Raw genomic sequence first — 19,367 nt, 5'->3', positions numbered from 1 at the left:
TGAGATGCAGAATGATAATATTCATGCACCAGGCTTTTGAAATAATTTCTGCTAAATGCAGATAGTAGCAGATTAATTGACATTCCTAGAAAAGGTAATTTAGCAGAAGTATAGCTCCTACTTAATCTAAAGTGTCTCTGTGGCCCTGAGGCAAAATCCAGAGCTGCAGATGTCTCTGGTCCTCATTCTTCTATCCCCAGACTGCAGGCACTTTAAAAGACCAATAACTGTAATTAATCTCTGTGCTTTCTATTTCCCTTTATGTTTGAAAGAAATATTTAATAAGCTATCTTAAGAGTGTTCCTTCCCTTTCTTTTTTGAAGTTTTTATTTAAATTCTAGTTAGTTAACATATAGTGTAGTATTGGTTTCAGGAGTAGAATTTAGTGATTCGTCACTGACATGGAACCCCGGGGCTCATCATAACAACTGCCCCATCTTAGCATGTTTCTTCCCATTCTCATATCAAATATGCCTAAACACCCTCTCTAAAAAGCATTTTAAAAATGATCCAAAAAAAAGAAGATTAATGTGATGAGTAAGAAGCAAGTTTTCATTATGAAACAGTTACTGGAAATGTTCAAAAAATTATTTTCCACGAGACGCAAGGGAATGCTATAATTCTAAAGCTACAGCCATTAGTTTATGAAGGGGGAACAATCTGAAAGTATTAAAGAGTGAATGGCAGCTGAAAGTATTGTAAATTAAAATCCATATGGGCATAGTAAATGACTGGTTGGATATTGTAAAAAATTGAATTGGTAAAATAGAAATTAAAAGCAAGAAATTCTTTCTGAATGAGAGAATACACTAAGGACACTGAGTACTGAGATAAATAACACCTAAAAGATATATTGAGGAGAGCCAATACACTTAACATATAAATTCCCAGATGAAAAACTAAGCAGAGAAGAAGCAATAATCAGAGAAATCAGAAGAAACTATAACTGAACTGAAGAAGTTGAATTGAAAGGGCCCAGCAGTACTAGCAAAAATTAACCCAAAGAAATCAATCTGTAACTATGGTCTGGTAAAATGTGATGCATATATGTATGTATAATATATAAATATAATAAAAATAGATCCTAGATAATAAATACAATAAAAATACATTATAGACTGGAAATATAATAAATATATATACATAAGTGAAAAGGAAAATTGCAAAATCATACAAGTGCACCAGTGGACTCATTTCAAAAATGAATAAAAGGAGGCTAATTAAGTATTTTTCTACAATATTAAACCTGTAAACACGATGAAGCAAAGTATATGGAATTTGGTGGACAAAAGGAATGTTATTCCAGAGTTCTACGCTGATTGGCCAAATAGTCATAAGTGAAGGGAACAAGAAAGAACTTCTTAGAGAAGGGCTCAGAAAACGCACCTCTCCATTAGAACTGAAGCTACATGTGGGAAAAGATATCACTTGTTTTGGTATTATATACTCAGGTAACAAATGACTGAATAAAAATAAAATAAAAACCTAAACTAGAAAAAAGCAAACAGACACACATCCAAGCATGTAGGAAAAGAAAAGAAAAAGAAAGCCAAGTCAAAGCAAAACATCAGATAAATGGTGTGATTTGTGTTGCCCGCCCCCCAGGAAGGCCAATGTAGTTTTAAGGTAGAACATTAAAGAGACAATTTTAATCTAAAGAGTTTCATCTCTTATGTGTACCGGTGTTTCCAGTTTTCTGATTGAATTACTAATTTAAGCTCCGCAGAATGAATAATCTTTACAAAGCTGTTAAAAGATAAAACATATATATGCATAAAAGGTAGAAAGAACGTATTTTGGTGAGGAAGATGAAAAAGAAAAGATTTCAAAATAATTGAAGCTATGGAGAAGGCTTGTAGATGTGTGTTACTTTATTATGCATTTGTTATAATTGGTCAAAATAGTGACCAGTCATGAAGAAAGAACTAGCCACACTGTTTCAAAGGGAGACAAACAGGAAGGAATTTTAAACCTGAAGCAACAAAAATCATAAACTGGTAGCCTTTATACAAAAAGGCAAATGAAATATTTTTATGCTTTGGAAATGACTTTTAATTCCATTGAATTCCTTATTTAATGTGAAGTCACCGATTGAAAAACTTTGTGAAAGAACGTTAAATCTATATTCCAAAAAAATGATAGGTTCTGCAGGACATCTATTGAGATGTAAATGCAACACTTTATTTTCTTTTGCAGCACTAGCGTAAGATAGTCACTTGCTATTGCTTCTTGCTAATTTCAGAATTAGAGGAAAAAATGAAACAAGATGAAACCAGAGAGGGAGACAAACCATGAGAGACTCTTAATCTCAGGAAACAAACTGAGGGTTGCTGGAGTGGAGGGGGGTGGGAGGGATGGGGTGGCTGGGTGATGGACATTGGGGAGGGTATGTGCTGTGATGAGTGCTGTGAATTGTGTAAGACTGGTGAATCACAGACCTGTACCCCTGAAACAAATAATACATTATCTGTCAATAAAAATTAAAAAAAAACACACTTAAGTGATGTATTTTAGAAATAGCCACTATGAAACATAGGTGTACTGAGTTGTATAAATCCAGTGAAATGGTTATATGACAATAGACATAGTTTCATAAAATAGCATAACTCATCATAGAAACACTAAGAAATGTTCGCATATAGATAAGATTTCAAATCCAATGTCTTAATCATTTAAATGTTTATTGTATTTACAGTGTTTCTGGAAATGGACCAGCATACAAAGCTCCCAGAGTAGCCATAGAAAAGCAACTTCAGCAAGGAATTTTCCCAGTTAAGAATGGCAGAAAAGTATCATGCATGAAGAGCGCTCTTCTCCTTAAAGGAAAGAATCTGCCCAGAAGCATTTCCGATAAACAGCGGTCCACCATGCAAAACCGACCCCAGTTACAAATGGACAGACGTTATTTGTTTGGAAATCGGGTACCACAAGCCTCTTCGGATCTCAGTGGTGCAAACCACAGGACAGGAGTATCATTTTCTTTTTCCAAAAAAGTGCATCTGAAATTAGAATCTTCAGCCTCTGTTTTCAGTGAGAACACAGAGGAAACCCACGATTGTAGCAAGTCACCCATCTATAAAACAAAACAAACTGCGGAGAAATGCAAGTGCCGCAGGTTTGCAAATGAGGATACACATCTCACTAAGGAAAAAGATATAAACATCACCCCAAGCCATCTGGAAAGTGTCTTACACAATACCTTCTCCATAAGATCTCAGATCATTCAAGACAAAAAAGACTCTATTGATGAAACACTAGAAGATTCTATTGGCATTCATGCTTCATTCTCTAAATCTGATATTCATCTTTCAGATGTGGATTTTACTCCTTGCAGCAGAGAAAAAGAAACTAGAAGTACGGTGAAGAACACTTCGGAAAACTGCATTCATCACTCATGCCAAGCAAATGCTTCCTCCAGCCCACCAAATATTTACAAGCACAGTGATGCCAGGATATTTGAATGTCTGGATGAGTTTCCATCACTGGAGCCAAGAAAGCAAAACAGGACAGTGCAGCTGAATCCCAATTCCAGAATGGAGAAGGGAGAAGAATCTTTAGATGAAACAGAAAGAGTTAGCAGAAATGTACAGAGGCTTGTAAGAGATGCGTGTCCCCATGATGTGAAGTCGAAACCATTGCCTTTTCTCCACGTACAAAGTAAGGATGGCCACACCACCCTCCAGTGGCCTACGGAACTTCTGCTCTTCACAAAAACAGAGCCCTGCATCTCTTATGGATGCAACCCATTGTATTTTGATTTTAAGCTTTCTCGGAATGCAAAGAGTGACCATGGTTCAGAGGGCCTAAAAACAGAATTGATGAAGGAGCCCTCAGAAATGAAGACAACAATAGAGAGCCAAGTCTCAGGTTTAATTGAAGACCAACAAAAATTGATCCAAGAAGACAATCAATCTCTGAAACCAAAGATGATAGCTAATCCAGATTGGGAAAACTTCCAGAGAAAATATAATTTGGGCTACAATGATTCTGAGCCAAATATGAGTCAACATAATTTTAGAGCAAGTGATTTGGAAATGAAAAATCCTGAAGTGCCTGCTTACCTTGATATCTCTCTAAAGAATTGTGTAGAAAACAACAATAATAGTGATAATGAACTTAAGGAACCTTCAAGGGCCCATTGGCAAAGCTGCCCGAGGGTCATCCTAAATGATGCAAATGAGGGCCTAGCTTTTTCTCCTTGCATCTCGAGGACGAAGAAACCAAAACTGATTCCTTGTGATCCTCATTCGGATATTGAAGTTGGAAATCAGTTCACCTGGAATTCGAGTCCTTACCCAGTAAGGGGTCACGGTGATCACGGGAAGGACGTTAGTGTAATCTTGAATAGTAACCACATCAGCATGGCCAGCAGGGCTTCCGGACGTAGAAACAAGAGAAATTCTCCAAACTTGTCTCTGAATAGACTTTCTAGCCCTTCAGACACGTGCTCTGGCAGTACATCCAGCCTGAGAAGTGCTTGTTCAAGTGCTCAGTCTGGGGATGAGGGCAGCGGTAATTTGCTCTTCTTTTGTAAAAGAGAACACAGCTCCATTGAAAGGCACAAAGGGAGACAGCAAACACACAACTGCCCCTGCCCGTCTGAGGAGATGGTCAAGGGCACCTGCCTGCCATCTGAAATACCGAGAGATCAGAACTGCAGATCGTGGGAATCGGCTAAGAATGAAAAACACTCCACTCATAGATACGGCCGCTGCAGACAAAGATCTAAACTGGGCAAAAATCAACAGCAGTTTTCAGGGGCCAAATCCAGGAGAATCCCCCACTGTGATTCTAGCTCACAGGTGTCCTGTCCCAGGAACAGTGAAAAGCCACCAAATTGCCAGGGACCTCGGCATGGCAGATGGGGCTCTTACTCAGGAGAGAGTATTTATTGTTTAAATAAAAGCACAAGAAGTCAAGAGTCTTTGGACAGCCCTCATATTTGTGACCTGGGAAAAGGAAAATCCATGCAGTATAACTCTGGGAACATCAGCTGCCTTCTGAGGAACTGTTCTAGCAGCCCTTCTGAAACCACGGAGTTGACAGAAGGAGAGAGGACTCCCCTGACAGCCAAACACCTTTTAGAAAGAGTGCAAGCCAAGAGGTGTCAGGAACAATCAACCAATTTTGAGGTCTCTTCAAAGAACCGTAAAAATGAATCAGAGGCTCATTCACAAATTCAATGCACAATTCAGTTCACACCCCTGGGCTGTCACCAACAAGCATTGCCTTTGTCTGAAAAAACACAGAACACAAGTAAGAAAGGGAATGATCAAGGCGGTGCAATTCAAAGGACTCTAGAGAAAGACCAAGTCAAAAGTTCACAGACAAATAATGTCACCGTTTTAGGAGATCCTGATTGTGATAACCATCTTTCCAAGGGTCTAATTCATGTAGTAGCGGATTCTCAGTCACCAAACATGAAAAAGAACCCAACAACAAAAGAACCAGTAAAACCTTTAATTAGTGAAGTCCAACGTTTTATTCAAAGCCGTGACCCAGTACCAAATGATTTCCCTGGTGCTTTTCCATCTAACAGATATACCGGTGTTACGGATTCAACAGAGACCAAAGAGGACCAAATAAATCTAGACCTGTGGGATGTGAGCATGCCTATGAATCATGGAGAGGGGGATATAAACTCTTACTCTGACAGAACTATGCAGAAGCATGACAAAGTAGAAGATGAGTCAGAAGTGTGCCATAAATCAAGCTCGCCCCCTTTAATTCAACAGCCAATCACATTTTCTCCAGAAGAAATAGATAAATACAAGCTCCTACAGCTACAAGCCCAGCAGCACATGCAGAAACAGCTCCTATCGAAGCATCTTCGAGTTTTGCCTCCTTCGGGGCCGGCTGCCTTCTCCCCAGCCCCGGCCATGCAGACGGTCCCGGTTCACCAGCACACATCAATCACCACCATCCACCACACGTTCCTGCAGCATTTTGCTGTTTCTGCTTCCTTAAATTCCCATGGCAGTCCCCTCCCCATAGCTCATCTACATCCTCTTTCCCAGCCACATTTTACTCCATTCACGTTTTCCCCTCTGACTCCCACCATCCTCCCGGCGCACCCCACTTTCTTAGCGGGCCATCCCCTGCATTTGGTCACCACTGCCCCCTTCCACCCGCCTCACATCACACTTCAGCCCCTGCCCTCCGCCACATTGATCCCCGCATTGTTTGGCCCTCACTTAAACCCAGCCACAACTTCTATCATCCACTTGAACCCTTTAATTCAACCGGTGTTTCAAGGTCAAGATCTTTGCCATCATTCTTGCTCTGGTCAGATGCAACCATTAAACGGAGTGAAAGAGGCCTTAAATGTATCATCAGCAGACTTGAACTAATAGGTGTCAAAGCCCCTCTTGAGGATAAATAAAACACATTGTCACTACCTACAAAAATGATATATTTAAAGTGGTCTATCTGGTTAACATTTTAAATATTGGTGCCAATTCAAAATGTGTCCAGTATATAAATATGAATGAATTGCCAATATCAAAATAGGAGCGTTTTAAGAATTTCTTTTAACTCACATAAATAACAGAGCAAATTTAAAATAAGTTTGTGGAAAGGTAAAGGGAAACGTGTTAAAGGTGTGTTTGGATGAGTTCTCACATAATGTTATAAAATGGTAACAGAAAACATTTGGGCAGATCACTGATACTACAAAGAAAATCAAATGGAAATAATATTGTATGTTCTAGGTGTTTGTTGAGTGAGTGAATGAATAGATCGCACAATTGGTTTTATGCATCAGATAATAACAAAAGATCAGTGAAATAAACTGCTTATTAAAAATAATTCCAATGGTTAACTACTAAGCTTTCAATCAATATAATCTGTTTCAATCAAAATAATTTATATTTTCATAGGCAATAAGAGATGGCAAGAAATTTTCTGATTAATTCAAGTTGAAAATTACTCTTCAATGAAAAACAATCTTTACACAGATTGTATCATTGAGTTTCTGTGAAGTTGGTTTATCTTCGTTTCACACACATCTATGTTAAGAGAATTTTGTAACTGTAAGAATCACCAACATCTAAATTAAGAATATTTAATTTTTGTATACGAAAACATATATAAGCTATCATTAGTATCTGATAATGCAAAATAAAAAAGTAAAATATACTCAATACCATTTTGAATATATTGCTTAATCTTTCAAACATTACAGGGATTAAAATAGTAAGTTTTCTTTATTCTACTCAAGAAATCTTACTGTGTTCAGCCAATATTATGTATAAGTAGAGAGATGAAGGTTTGGAAGTGTCAGAATTTTTACATGATGTTTATCAAGAAAATCTTATAAATTATTTTGTGTACTTTACTCAATTGTAATAGATATCAGTAAAACACAGTAAATGGTGATGAATAAAATCACCATTCATGTAATTTTGCAAACGATCTTAAACATTTATTCAAAATGTTTCCTGGCCCACAGAATCTGCATTTCTTACATCAGTATTCTAAATGGCTCTCCAGTTAGATTTATTATTTTATATTCATAAAATGAAAGAAAAACTCGTATGACTGCACATTTCCTATAAATATGAGTTTCAGAGAAAATTAACTAAGCAGAAATGGAGTGATCAGCCATCTACTGCGTGTATGATGATGTCAATGCTTCTGTTAAATGAGATGGGCCTCTTATTCAGCCTGGGTTTCACAGGGAAGAGAACCACCCTCACTGAAGTCCTATAGTGCATCAAGCAGAGTCAGGCTAAGCACCTGCTCTGTTATTTCACTCAATCTTCACAAATGTATTTTGAGATCAATGTTATCATTCCTCTGTACAAATGAGGAAAATGAAGTTGAAAGGATAAATTCTTAATACTTGGTAAATGATAGGAAAGGATATCTTTGATACTGGGGAGAGAGAGGGAGAGAGACAGATAGGCAGAGACAGAGAAAGGAGATAACGTGATTTTGAAATTGTAACATAAAAAAATATGTAGTTTCCTAGATATCAGAAAGTTGCAGGATGGGGATTTTGACTGAGATATGTCAGTAAGAATGTCTAATGTCTGAAAAGAATTGAAAAATGGAGGAAAGGCATCTAAAAGCAAAAATAAAAGCCCTCTATATTTGCATGGAACTTCATAAAAATCATTATAAAAGAACATCAATGAACACTGGGTGAATCCAATAGAAGTGAAATAAGCAGAATATTTATTATAAAAACTAAATGACAAATGGACCAGCAGATTAAAAAAAATAATGTGGATGACAATTTCCTAAAACAGATTACACAGTTGACATAGAGCCAAGACAAAGTAATTATGGGAACACATTAAAAGTCCTATTATGAAAAAGAAAGTACCTGATTAATTTCTATAATTGTCTTTGTGACAATTTAATCTCTCCAAAGGTTAGACCAGAGAACCTCTATTGGGCACTTCATTTTGACTAATAAGGACAGATTGATATGAGTTGATGGCATGGAAATGACTGTCCTGTATTATCAGTGATGACAGTGTTCACTGGCTGTACTATCTTGGACTATGGGAAAGCAGACTTCACCATTTAAATAAGAGATAACTTGCACCACAGAGTGAGAAGTTGTAAGTTGTGTCATCACGTGAGGAAAGCTACAATTATAAAATATTTCAATAAGGAGAAAAACAGTCCTTTAAACAACCCAATATAAACTGAATGGGGAAGACATTCAGAGTAATTTTTTAAGCGCCATACATCCATGGATCAAAATGAACAGAGATTAGGTTAATGTCTTTTTAGATCTCATTTATTGGAAATATCGAAAGAAGTTAGTATTTTGCTTCTGCTTGCTGTTTACTGCTGGGGCAGATGATCAAATAAAACAAACAAACAAAAAACGGTTGTGTCACCTAAATCTGATTTCGTTACAACTTTTCTATTAAGAAGACAGTTTTCGAAGTAGAACTTCGAAAGGAACAAGAGGAGAAAGCAGAGATAAAACGCTTAAAAAATTCTGATGACCGGGATTCCAAGCGGGATTGCCTTGAGGAGGGGGAGCTGAGGGACCACCCACAGCATGGAGATTACGATACGAAACTCACCATGGAAGACAGAGGAGAGGAAGAGGATTCTTGGCTATCAAACCACTGCAGCAAATGTCTCGGAAAGAAAAGGCTCATCACAGGAAAAATGAAAAGAGCAAAGAGAAACGTAGGCATCGTAGCCATTCAGCAGAAGGGGGGAAGCACGCTAGAGCAAAGGGAAAAGAACGAGAGCATGAGCGCGGGAAAGGGCACCGAGAGGAACAGGACAAGGCTCGCCGAGGGTGGGAGAGGCGAAGAGGAGGGAGATGGCCCGGGAACACTCCAGAAGGGAGAGATTTTGTTAGAGGAGCACCTGGGCTGCTTAGTCGGTTGGGCATCTGCCTTCGGCTCAGGTCATGATCCCAGGGTCCTGGGATGGAGTCCCACGTCGGTCTCCCTGGTCAGTGGGGAGCCTGCTTCTCCCTCTCCCTCTGCCTGCCACCCGCCCCCCCACCCGTCTTGTGTTCTCTCTCTCAGTCAAATAAATAAAATCTTAAAAAAAAAAAAAATCGTTGTAGAACGACATGGATAAGGAATTTGGAATCTATAGAGAAAATTATTTCCTGGCTACTACAAATGATTTGAATCTTCAGGTTTAAAAGAATTTTACCAGAGAGTATTAGAATTGCTTAAAGAGAGCGTCATGGTATCAACTGTCCTTGAGAAAACATGCAGAATCTAAGAGGAGCTAGAATAAATATCTTTACTTTTATAAAGGGAGGAATGTTGAATACAGATATTACTGATTTAAAAGTTAGCATATTCATAAATAAAATGTTAAGCAGAATGTCTAACGAAAAAGGAAGAGACAATCACTGGTAACTATTAAGAAAAAATAGTACAAAAATAAAAGTATTTTCTTTCTCATTTGTCCACTCTATTTTCATTCTCATTCAACAAATATATATTTAGGGCCATATGCTAGGGAGTAATCTAACTGCTGGAGATAAAATAATGATCAAAACTAACAAAAATAATGTCAAATAGTTTAATTCTACTTGAGGCATGCAAACAAAAACCAGAATAGACAAGTGAAATATGTATTATGCCAGATGATGATAAATGCTATTGAGGAAAATAAGGAAGAAAGGCAGATAAAGGGATTCAGGTGAGGTAGTGGGTAAAGCACTATTTTAAAAAGAGTAGTCAGGGGAAGTTTCACTGTGAAAGTATCTTTTCAGCAAAGACCTGAGAGGGAGCATTTCAGACTAAGAGAGGACCAAGTTTCAACAACTTGTTGGGTGTGCTTACTATGCTCAAGAAATGGCAGGGAAACACTGGCTGCAAAAGATTTCAGGGGGAGTATTATCGGAGATAAGGTCAGAGATATAATTGTGGAGCAAAATCATGTAGGATCTTGTCCACCATTGGAATGACTGGTTTTATAGTGAGATGAGAAGCTACTGGAGAATTTTGGCAGAGGGGAAACGTGATTCGTCTTGGATTTTTACTAGGGTCATTCAGCTATTGCGTTGTGAATAATCTCCAGGAGAGTCAAGGTTGAGGTGGGGAGGCTGATTAGTAGATTGGAAGCAGACAAGAGAAGGCAATGACGTGCTCAGCCATAGTCTGGTGGGAATGTTGAGAAGTGCTGAGATTCTAGATTTATTTTGACAGTAGGGCTGGGAAAATGTGCTTCATATTGAATGTAAGGTGTAAGACAGAGAGGAATTAGAAATGACATGATAGTTTTTGCACAAGGATGGATTTACTGCTCACTGAAATGGAGAACACTGTGGAAGGGTCAGGATAGGAGAGGGTCAGTTTAAATACTCTGTTGGAGATGCCTAAAGTTATACAAGTGGAGATACTGAGTTTAGTTGGAAATATGGGTCTGAAGTTTGAGTAGAGATGTGAAAAGGACATACACTTGGGAATCATCAACATATAGTAAGTATATAGAAGCCATTACCTTGGATACTATCATCAGGAGTAGGTAGGGTAGATATAAGTTTTGCAGACCGAGCCCCAGGTCACTCTAAGAATGGATGTAACACAAGGAACTATGAAATGAGGCCATGATGAAATTATGTAGGAAAAAATCAGAACAATGAGACCATGGTGAAATTTCAAGTTACATAGGAAAATGTCAGGACTATATAAGGCAAATTACAAAAGAGATTCAAAAAAGTGAGGATGATCAATTTTGTCACATGTTGCTGAGTCAAGAAGACAGAAAATTAAGCATTCCTTCAGTAATGTAGTGCTCACCTGCTGCCTTAACTAGAGACATTGTGGTGAAGTGGATGGGTCAAAAAACTGTAAAATACATGGAGAATTTTACACAGACATTTTATGATTCTTAAAAAGATCCTTAGGGATAATAGCACTGTGTGATAAATGTGTTTTTATAGCTAAACAACTATACCCAGAGAGTAATAAAACTTAGATTAATTCCAAACTGGAGAGAGGGTTGTAGAGATTGGTTATGAGGCTTTGTATTTGTAGTCTGTCATATAAACTCTCATAAAACATGGACAAAATCATGGAACAATATGTACCAAAGAGGAGAAAAACACAAACCCAAGAGGACTAGCAAATGTAGTAGCAAATGTAGTGGGCAAAATACAATGTGAAAAAACTTTTAAAGCATAAAATAGGGCAAAATTTAAAGGTTAAATTTAGCATGAATAGATGTCAGATCCTACATTTATTTTCAATTTAAAAATTTTATATACATAGAGCCTAATTCCAATTCATCAATAATATGAAGGGCATAGTAGATTATAAACGCCATATAACCAAATGACGTGGAAAGTCTGGTGAAAACGTTCTGAAGTATTAGGTTGTATTAAAGGAATTATACAGAATTGGAAAAGAGGGTTCTTTTAGAACTAGGAAAAAAAATACACCACTTGTGGAAAACTAAGTGTTGTTCTGGGCCACAATTTAAGAGAGCTATTGGCAAACTGAAGTGTGCCCAAAAATGGCAGTTTTCACTAATTAAGAGACCAAATCAATCTTATGTTTTTACACTCACAAATAACGAGTTTTGTGAATTAACAAAAATTAACTGGCAAAAATCCATTTTTGGATATTTCAGGGGAATGTTGAGTTATGTGGCTTATTTCATTACTTCAACATATCTCAGACCATACGACAGGCAATATTTACCAGACTGTTCTGGGAGGAGGATAGACTATATTGAGTTTCCAAAAATAATAATGTCAGAAACATTTTTCCCCTCCGGGATCATCTCATAGAAGTAATGTTCTATAGAACAGAACCTGGTAGATGCCATGTGAAAAACAAAGACTAATATGCGTTTTCAAAAGAAAAGAACACTTGGGGAGGAAAGAAGAGAATTAACCTTCCTAACGTTAGATATCCAGATAGCAGCATGGAGCTGTGTTTGTGGAAGGTCATCTCTATTTTCTTTTGGGCGGAGAGGGTACACACTACACATAGGTTTTGATTCAACATGAAGAAAACCTTGACAAATTGTTTGTATAAAGTTGTAAAATTTCCATCACTGAAATATTCAAGAACTTTTGCACATTTGGTTGAGTAAAATGCTTAAGGATTCTCAGAATAGGTTTACTAGAATTTTGTTTCTGAACAATGACCTATTCAATTATCCTCTAGGATAATTTCCAAATTTCAGGTGGCTGACTTATAGTGCTTAGTTTAGGACTGACTTTTTCTTCTGATAATATTCAAAATGCCTTTCCTGCTCTGGAGCATATTCTGAGCCAACCTCTTAATTTCTCACAATTAGTGAGTATGGGCCTGAACAATTTATTTTTTACTTCACTTAGTGAGTGAAACACTCTAGAAGAAAATGAAATAGAATTCTAAATATATATTAAATTCTAAAATGGATCCTTTTTAAAACATGTCACTGTGATGGATGATATTTTCAGGATTGTTTCCTTTCATTTACACAATTATTTGACAGTTGATTTTCAGCATTCAACGTCTGTTATGGCCATTGTCTGATATTTATGGAGCAATTCTCTTTATGGGATTATTCTTTCACATTTGGCTCATTGAAGTACTTTTTTGTAACTGTCTTAAATGATACATGCTTAATTAAAAACTGAAAATGTTTTAAGAAAGTCTGTGAAATCTTTACACACACATGTACAAACACATATGCACATGCACGCTATATATTTTTCTGAGACACTAAGAACCAGTCCACCAATAATATCCTTCCTGAATTCAGGGTATGGTTAAACAAAATAACTCTTAGTATAAAGAACAGGAAATTCTGTGAAGTTCATGTTCTTAATTCCCTGCCAAATTCAGCACAAAAGAAGACAATGGGATTTAAAAACTTATTCCGATATTCTCTATGAGTTCACCTTTATATATGCTATGTTAAAAAACATAAGAAATGATTAGAATATAGGAAGTGATTTGGAGAGCTCCCAGTTCCCAGGGCCTTTTTTTTTTTTTCCTTAGATACTGACATTTCACAGAGAAATCCCCTAAACTTTTGATTTCATTTACAGAACATGGATTTGACAGTGACATTTTTTCCCTCAGTTTCTGCCAGGACTTAGAATCCCTCTGTTATCTCTGAATAGAAATATATTCAAAGAAATTAATCCTATACAGCTTTCCCATTGAATGGAATATTTAATCACTAAAAGTACTCGGGATCATATTGCTGGATTGGGCTGTTTCCTTAGTGCGTGAAGTTGTTGCTTCCTTGCACGGTTCCCAATGAAAGCAGCAACACGGCTTCTAAACTTAACCATAACACTTTTAAATGATTCAAAAACATCATGCTTTTCAAGCATGATGCACACTAATGGGAGATATGAAGATGCTCTAGCCTTTAGGGGACTGCTTGCTATCCCAGTGTTTTAGATACGTACATATGAACAAAACATCCAGACGCCCTCCCCAGGCTGTGTGGGGAGTTCATTGCCTCCTTATTAGTGGTCATCTCAAACAGGTAGCATATTTTTCAATTTTCCCTCAAAATTTCCCCAAAAGTGTTCAGAAAGATGGTTAAACATTCTGAAGAAAAATATGTCACACCCAATTTTCTAAAAGCACAATAGAAAGAACCCAAATCTCACACATCAGTGTATGTAGCTAATGTACTTAGGGGCAAAATTGGCCCTAAGCTTATCTCTGGCTTAGCAGGACTCATGAAGAGATTTAATTCTGAATCTTTAAGTGAGTGAACTCCTGAAAAGAAAGATGCTCTCATTGGAAAATAGAAAAATTATTAAAAAGCAAGTGAGTGACCACTTCCATAGAGCAGTCAAGAAAAGAGTTTACTTCCCTTTGTGTCTCAGACTCAAACTACTTCAATAAGATAGGAGTCTCCTACTAAAATATGAGTTTCCCAGCCAATAAATCTGGGTCTAGAGGATTTTCAAAGGTTATCATTTCATTCCAGCAAAAATATTATCCACTGCTTCTATTAGGTAGACATTTGAAGGTGATTGTTGTATTGCTTTGGATTAAGCTATATTAAAATGGAAGCAGTGGCTGAATCGGTAGGGTTTAGAATAAACCAATATTGGAGGGATAAGCCAAAGGGTCTTTTTTTCATTTTATGCAGCTTTGTATTGGAGGGCGACCTCCCAATCCACTTTCTTAATTCCCTTCCTCTTGCACCTTACCGCCCTTCTTAAATAGCAAGATCATCTTGGCAGAAACACAAAGCAGGCAAATTGGAAATATACAAAATACATGTGTGTGTACATGTGAGTGTGTATGCCACTATGTGTTCTTAATGAATATACTCTAGTCTTTAGTTGTAGACCTTTATCTTTGTTCAAAATGTGTTCAAAATCATGTTTTTCAAAATATATTCACTTATTGAAACAATCAACCTCAAGAAAGATTTCCTTTCCACCATGCTCAAAATTGTCAGTTTCTTCTATTTGTGGGAGATTATAAAATAGTTGATAATGTAAATTGGTTATGTAGCTGTTTAAAACAAATTCCTACCTTCCTCAATTCTATTGAAAGTATTTACTTTGTAATCAACTGGATGATAGTCTGGCAATATGAAACATAATCGAATAATTTTATTTTGTATTCTATGTACAAAATGCTTTTTTTTTAATTATAGTGTGGCTAAGTAAATTGCACTATTGTACATGCAAAGCAGCTTTTTTAGGTTATTCAATAAATTACTTGGACTGTAGTTCAATGCAATAATATTTTTTTCAATAAAATGCTTAATGGTATAAGAGTATTAGTCATGCATTTCTAACAAAAACATATCAAAATATAAAAATGAAATCAAAAGCAAAATGGTATGGAAATATTCTGTATTTTACACTACTGAATTTAAAATGCATTTAACATTTTATTTATTATTGTATATATTTATATTATATATTTAAAGGCTGGGATTTCTTAGACTATTTCTTAAAATTTTAGTGTTATAAAATAAAGCTGTTTCCTCAAACTAAAAATAAATATGATTTTAAAAGTTCTATAGATGTATTCTTTGTTGAAACCTATTATACAAATACTATGTGAAGTCCTTCTGTTTCTTGTAGCTTCAAAAACAAGCAGTACTTTGAAATGCCCTAACAAAGTTTAGTTTCTGGACTGTATTCTCTAAGTGATAAGACAGACATGTATGTTTCACATTTATAATAATTTTAGTGTAAACTCTGAAAATACTTTAATTAATAACCCAAATAAGCTCTTGTTCCAGAAGGACTCAACTCACTAGGAAATCTCTTTAATCAAGCATGACCAATAGGGTGGGAATATTATTTAACTATTTCTCCTTACTTTATTTTCTTTATCTTTGCCCTCATCTGCTGGATCTTAGTAGGATACCATGGATTGTTTCATTCATTATCAAGACATTCTCATAAACACTTGTCCTTTATCATTAGTTACTTATTGTTTGTAGGCAAATAGATTTCTTCCACATTTCCAAGCCTTCAAGAAAGTAAAGAAAACTTATTGTAGAAATAGCTAATTAAGGAAATAACTGGGATATGATTTTTCCCTCCTTAAATTACTCATTCCTTGAGTAGTTAGGGGAATTGTTCAACATTGACCAAGACAAAGGCAAAACCAAATGATGAGCAGAAAAAGTGATGAGGCTAATCATTTTGGGTCATTTTTTCATCTGGACATTTATCCTTATTATATCCTTATCTCATGAACTAACACTGACTACCAAACTCTCAATTTATGACAATGAATTGAAATCATCCAGTCAAGGTTCAAAGTTCCTTTAACTTGACTATGTTTGGGCACCTGTGTGGCTCAATTGATAAAGCATCTGCCTTCAGCTCCGGTCATGATCTCAGGGTTCTGGGATTGAGCCCCGTGTGGGGCTCCCGGCTCATCAGGTAATCTGCTTCTCCTTCTCCCTCTGCCTCTCCTCCCTGCTCATGCTCTCTCTCTCTCTCTCTCTCAATTGGATAAGTAAAATCTATTAAAAAAATAATTTGACCTAACCATAATCTTGATTTAAGTATACAAGTAAATTTTAGGATTGTACAAATTCCATAGAGACTATTGATTTCCATTATTCCAATCCAAAGCCAATAATGTTGACAGAACTGAAGCCTCAGTGTGCTAAATAGCTGAAGTAAAGTAATATTAGAAAGTTTGCCATAAATGAATTTTAAGAAATGAGCTCAAATATATTATATTTCAAGTATTGAGGACCTGAAACAAAGATATATATCATAATCTAACCAGCCAAGACATTCCTGAGGAAGGTTCCTTTCAATCTATTCTCAACAGTATTTATTACTCTTCCTATTTGAAAGAATTTCTTCATTTGACTGTAGGATACTATGCACTTTGATTTTCCTTGAGTCTGTTTTTTTCTTTGCAACTTTTTTCCCCCCAGAGCTTCCTTAGGCTACCAACATTTAAATGTTGGAGTAACCCAAGGGCTTAATTCTTAGACATTTTCTTCTCTCTATTACACATACTAGGTGATCTTTAGTATCAGGCCTTTAAGAACCTTTTATACCCTGATGATTCTCAACTTTATATCTTCAGGTATGATCTTCCCTTAATTTCTGCATTTATTTATTTGATGATTCACTCAAAACCTCCTTTGAATGTTTACTAGTCATCAGGAACTCGGTGTCCAAAAAGGATCTCTTCGCTTCCTCAAATCCTTTCATCCTTTCCTTCCTCAGCATCTCAGTTAAGAGCTCTATCAGTCTCCCAAGAGCTCATGTTAAATTCTTGAGCATCCTCTTGGATCTCTCTCTCACACACCCCACATCCTTATCACCAACTTATCAGCATGTCCTGCCAGTTTCACCTATATGATATATCCCCAAACTGACCTCATCATGTCCATTGCTACCTTCTCAGTACATTCCATCTTCTCTCACCTGTGATACAGCAACAGCCTCCTACCTGGTCTCCCTGGATATCCTGTTTCTAGGGCCCAATCCACAGAGGGGAGACAGAGTGCTATCCTGAAGAGAAAAATCTCTTAAATAGTTTCACATTATTTTTAGAATAAAATCCGATGTTCTGATAACAGCTTTTAAGATCCAATTTCATCTGACCTCTGACAATCTCTACAACTTCATCTTCTTCCAGTGCCTCTACCTGTCTCTGATCTTGCAGTTCCTCAAACAAAGCAAGCATTTCCCACGCAGAGCCTTTGCATTTGCTGTCTTCTCTGATGAGAATGCTCTTTCCTCAGCTACTCTCATAACTCCTTCCCTTTTTTCATTCAGGTGTTTTAAAAAATAACTCCTCCTCAGAGAGTACTTTCTTATCCAATCTAAAAAGAATATCTACTTTACATGGTATCTGGGTGGTTCAGTTAAGCTTCTGACTCTTGACTTTGGCTTGGGTCATGATCTCAGGGTTGTGGGATCAAGCCCCATGTCGGACTCCTTGCTGGGCATGGAGCCTGCTTGGGTTTCTCTCTCTCTCTCTCTCTCCCCCTCTGCCCCTGCCCCCACCGTGTGTGTGCATGCATGTGCTCTCTCTCTCTAAAAAAAAAAAAAAAAAAAAGAATATCTACTTTATTATTCAAACCATTCACTTTGAATTGTTTCTTACAATTAATACTATACTCTTCTATTATGTATTTACTTTCTGTTTTTGTTTATATATTTTAAAATTTCATCTTAAAAGAAATAAAATTTTGAAAGGAGATATTTTATGGGAGAAGGATTTTTTCTTCTTTTGTTCAATACATTTTGTTGTTTGTTTCTGAGACTCATACTGGGAACATACTAGGTGCTCAATAAAAAAAAAATTGAGTAATATAATGAATGCAGAACTTGAAGAAGATTCTTAGCTTTCTGGTTGATTTGAGGCAATGTTATTTTACTGAGTACAAGTGTGCCAAGTTTGATGCAATTTATTAAACAGATTATAATTTCAAAATTAAAGCCTATCGTTTCAACCAAAGGGTAAATGTGAAAAAAAAAAATGAACCTTCTTGATTAATTGATAAAATACTTGTCAAACTTAAGAGGTTGTTTTTTTGTTATTTTAATTTTTAAATTATCCATAGGTCATGATGTATTTCCTTAAAGACATGAAATTTACAGTCATGCATAAAGTGTTAAAACATTCTTTTAAATTTCACATTGATTTGTAAAAGTGCTTATCATATAGCTTCTATAAATTCAGGGATTATGTTTGATCCTGTCAAGGACCGTATTACTAATATCATTTGGGTGCGTATTTCTACTTCCCCATACATAATGTTCCTCCTGCTCTCTACATGTGGTAGGGCAAGGTGGAAATTCTCTGGAGAGTGACTTACTCATTCAACTAATATGTATAAAGTAGTCACTAGATGCAAGACATAGACATAGAAATATAGAAACAGACAAAAAGTTCTGTTCTTATGGAGCTTACATTTTAGTGGAGAGAGCAAACAAACAAAATAAAAAAGCAAACCATGTGTTAGGGTAAATAATATTCAGTGCTAAAGAAGTTAATGGCCCTCTGTGCAAAATGGAAGAGACTGTATTTGTACCTAGGTCTCTGTCTTGTTCCCAAAACCACGTTTGTTCTATTTCATGAAGCAGTATAAGATAGAAATTACTGTCTGGTTAATTAAAGATAATTGCCTGTTTGGTTAATTCCTTTAAAGAAGGATGATGCTGTGTTGAGAAAAAACCATCTCTTTTCAATGGGTTTCAGAGAATCTTTCTAAATTTACCAAGTGTCACTCATGTTAAGCATATCTTGACTTTAAGACTGGAGTCTTGTGACTACACCAGCGCAAAATCTGTTGCTACTGAATAGTTGAAAATGTGATGGATATGCATAGGAGAGAGAATAATGACACATGGCCTGATGACATATTTACATAGATATATAGTTGTAGTTAGATTCCTACTGCTGTTGTCAACAATCAATCCGTGTCCAGAAGGAGGACAAAAAATCTGATTTCAGAGG

The 19,367-nt window shown here is 36.4% G+C and overlaps 1 protein-coding gene across 1 annotated transcript in view; it reads left to right on the top strand.

Annotated features, from left to right (window-relative positions):
• The first annotated feature begins 1,257 nt into the window (after positions 1–1,257).
• ZNF804B (zinc finger protein 804B) overlaps positions 1,258–19,367 on the top strand; it is a 49,702-nt gene continuing 31,592 nt past the window's right edge. Inside the window, exons 1-3 of the mRNA XM_064575584.1 lie at positions 1,258–1,337; positions 2,696–6,326; positions 8,890–9,354. Of these exons, the coding sequence (XP_064431654.1) occupies positions 1,258–1,337; positions 2,696–6,326; positions 8,890–9,354 (4,176 nt within the window). The remainder of the gene's footprint in view (positions 1,338–2,695; positions 6,327–8,889; positions 9,355–19,367) is intronic.

Source organism: Mirounga angustirostris, unplaced genomic scaffold (assembly GCF_029215605.1).
Source record: "Mirounga angustirostris isolate CCGP_5_RB_7025 unplaced genomic scaffold, mMirAng1.0.hap1 SCAF_12, whole genome shotgun sequence".
In the NCBI taxonomy this organism is placed as follows: domain Eukaryota; kingdom Metazoa; phylum Chordata; class Mammalia; order Carnivora; family Phocidae; genus Mirounga; species Mirounga angustirostris.
This window is presented reverse-complemented; position numbering and strand designations above follow the sequence as displayed.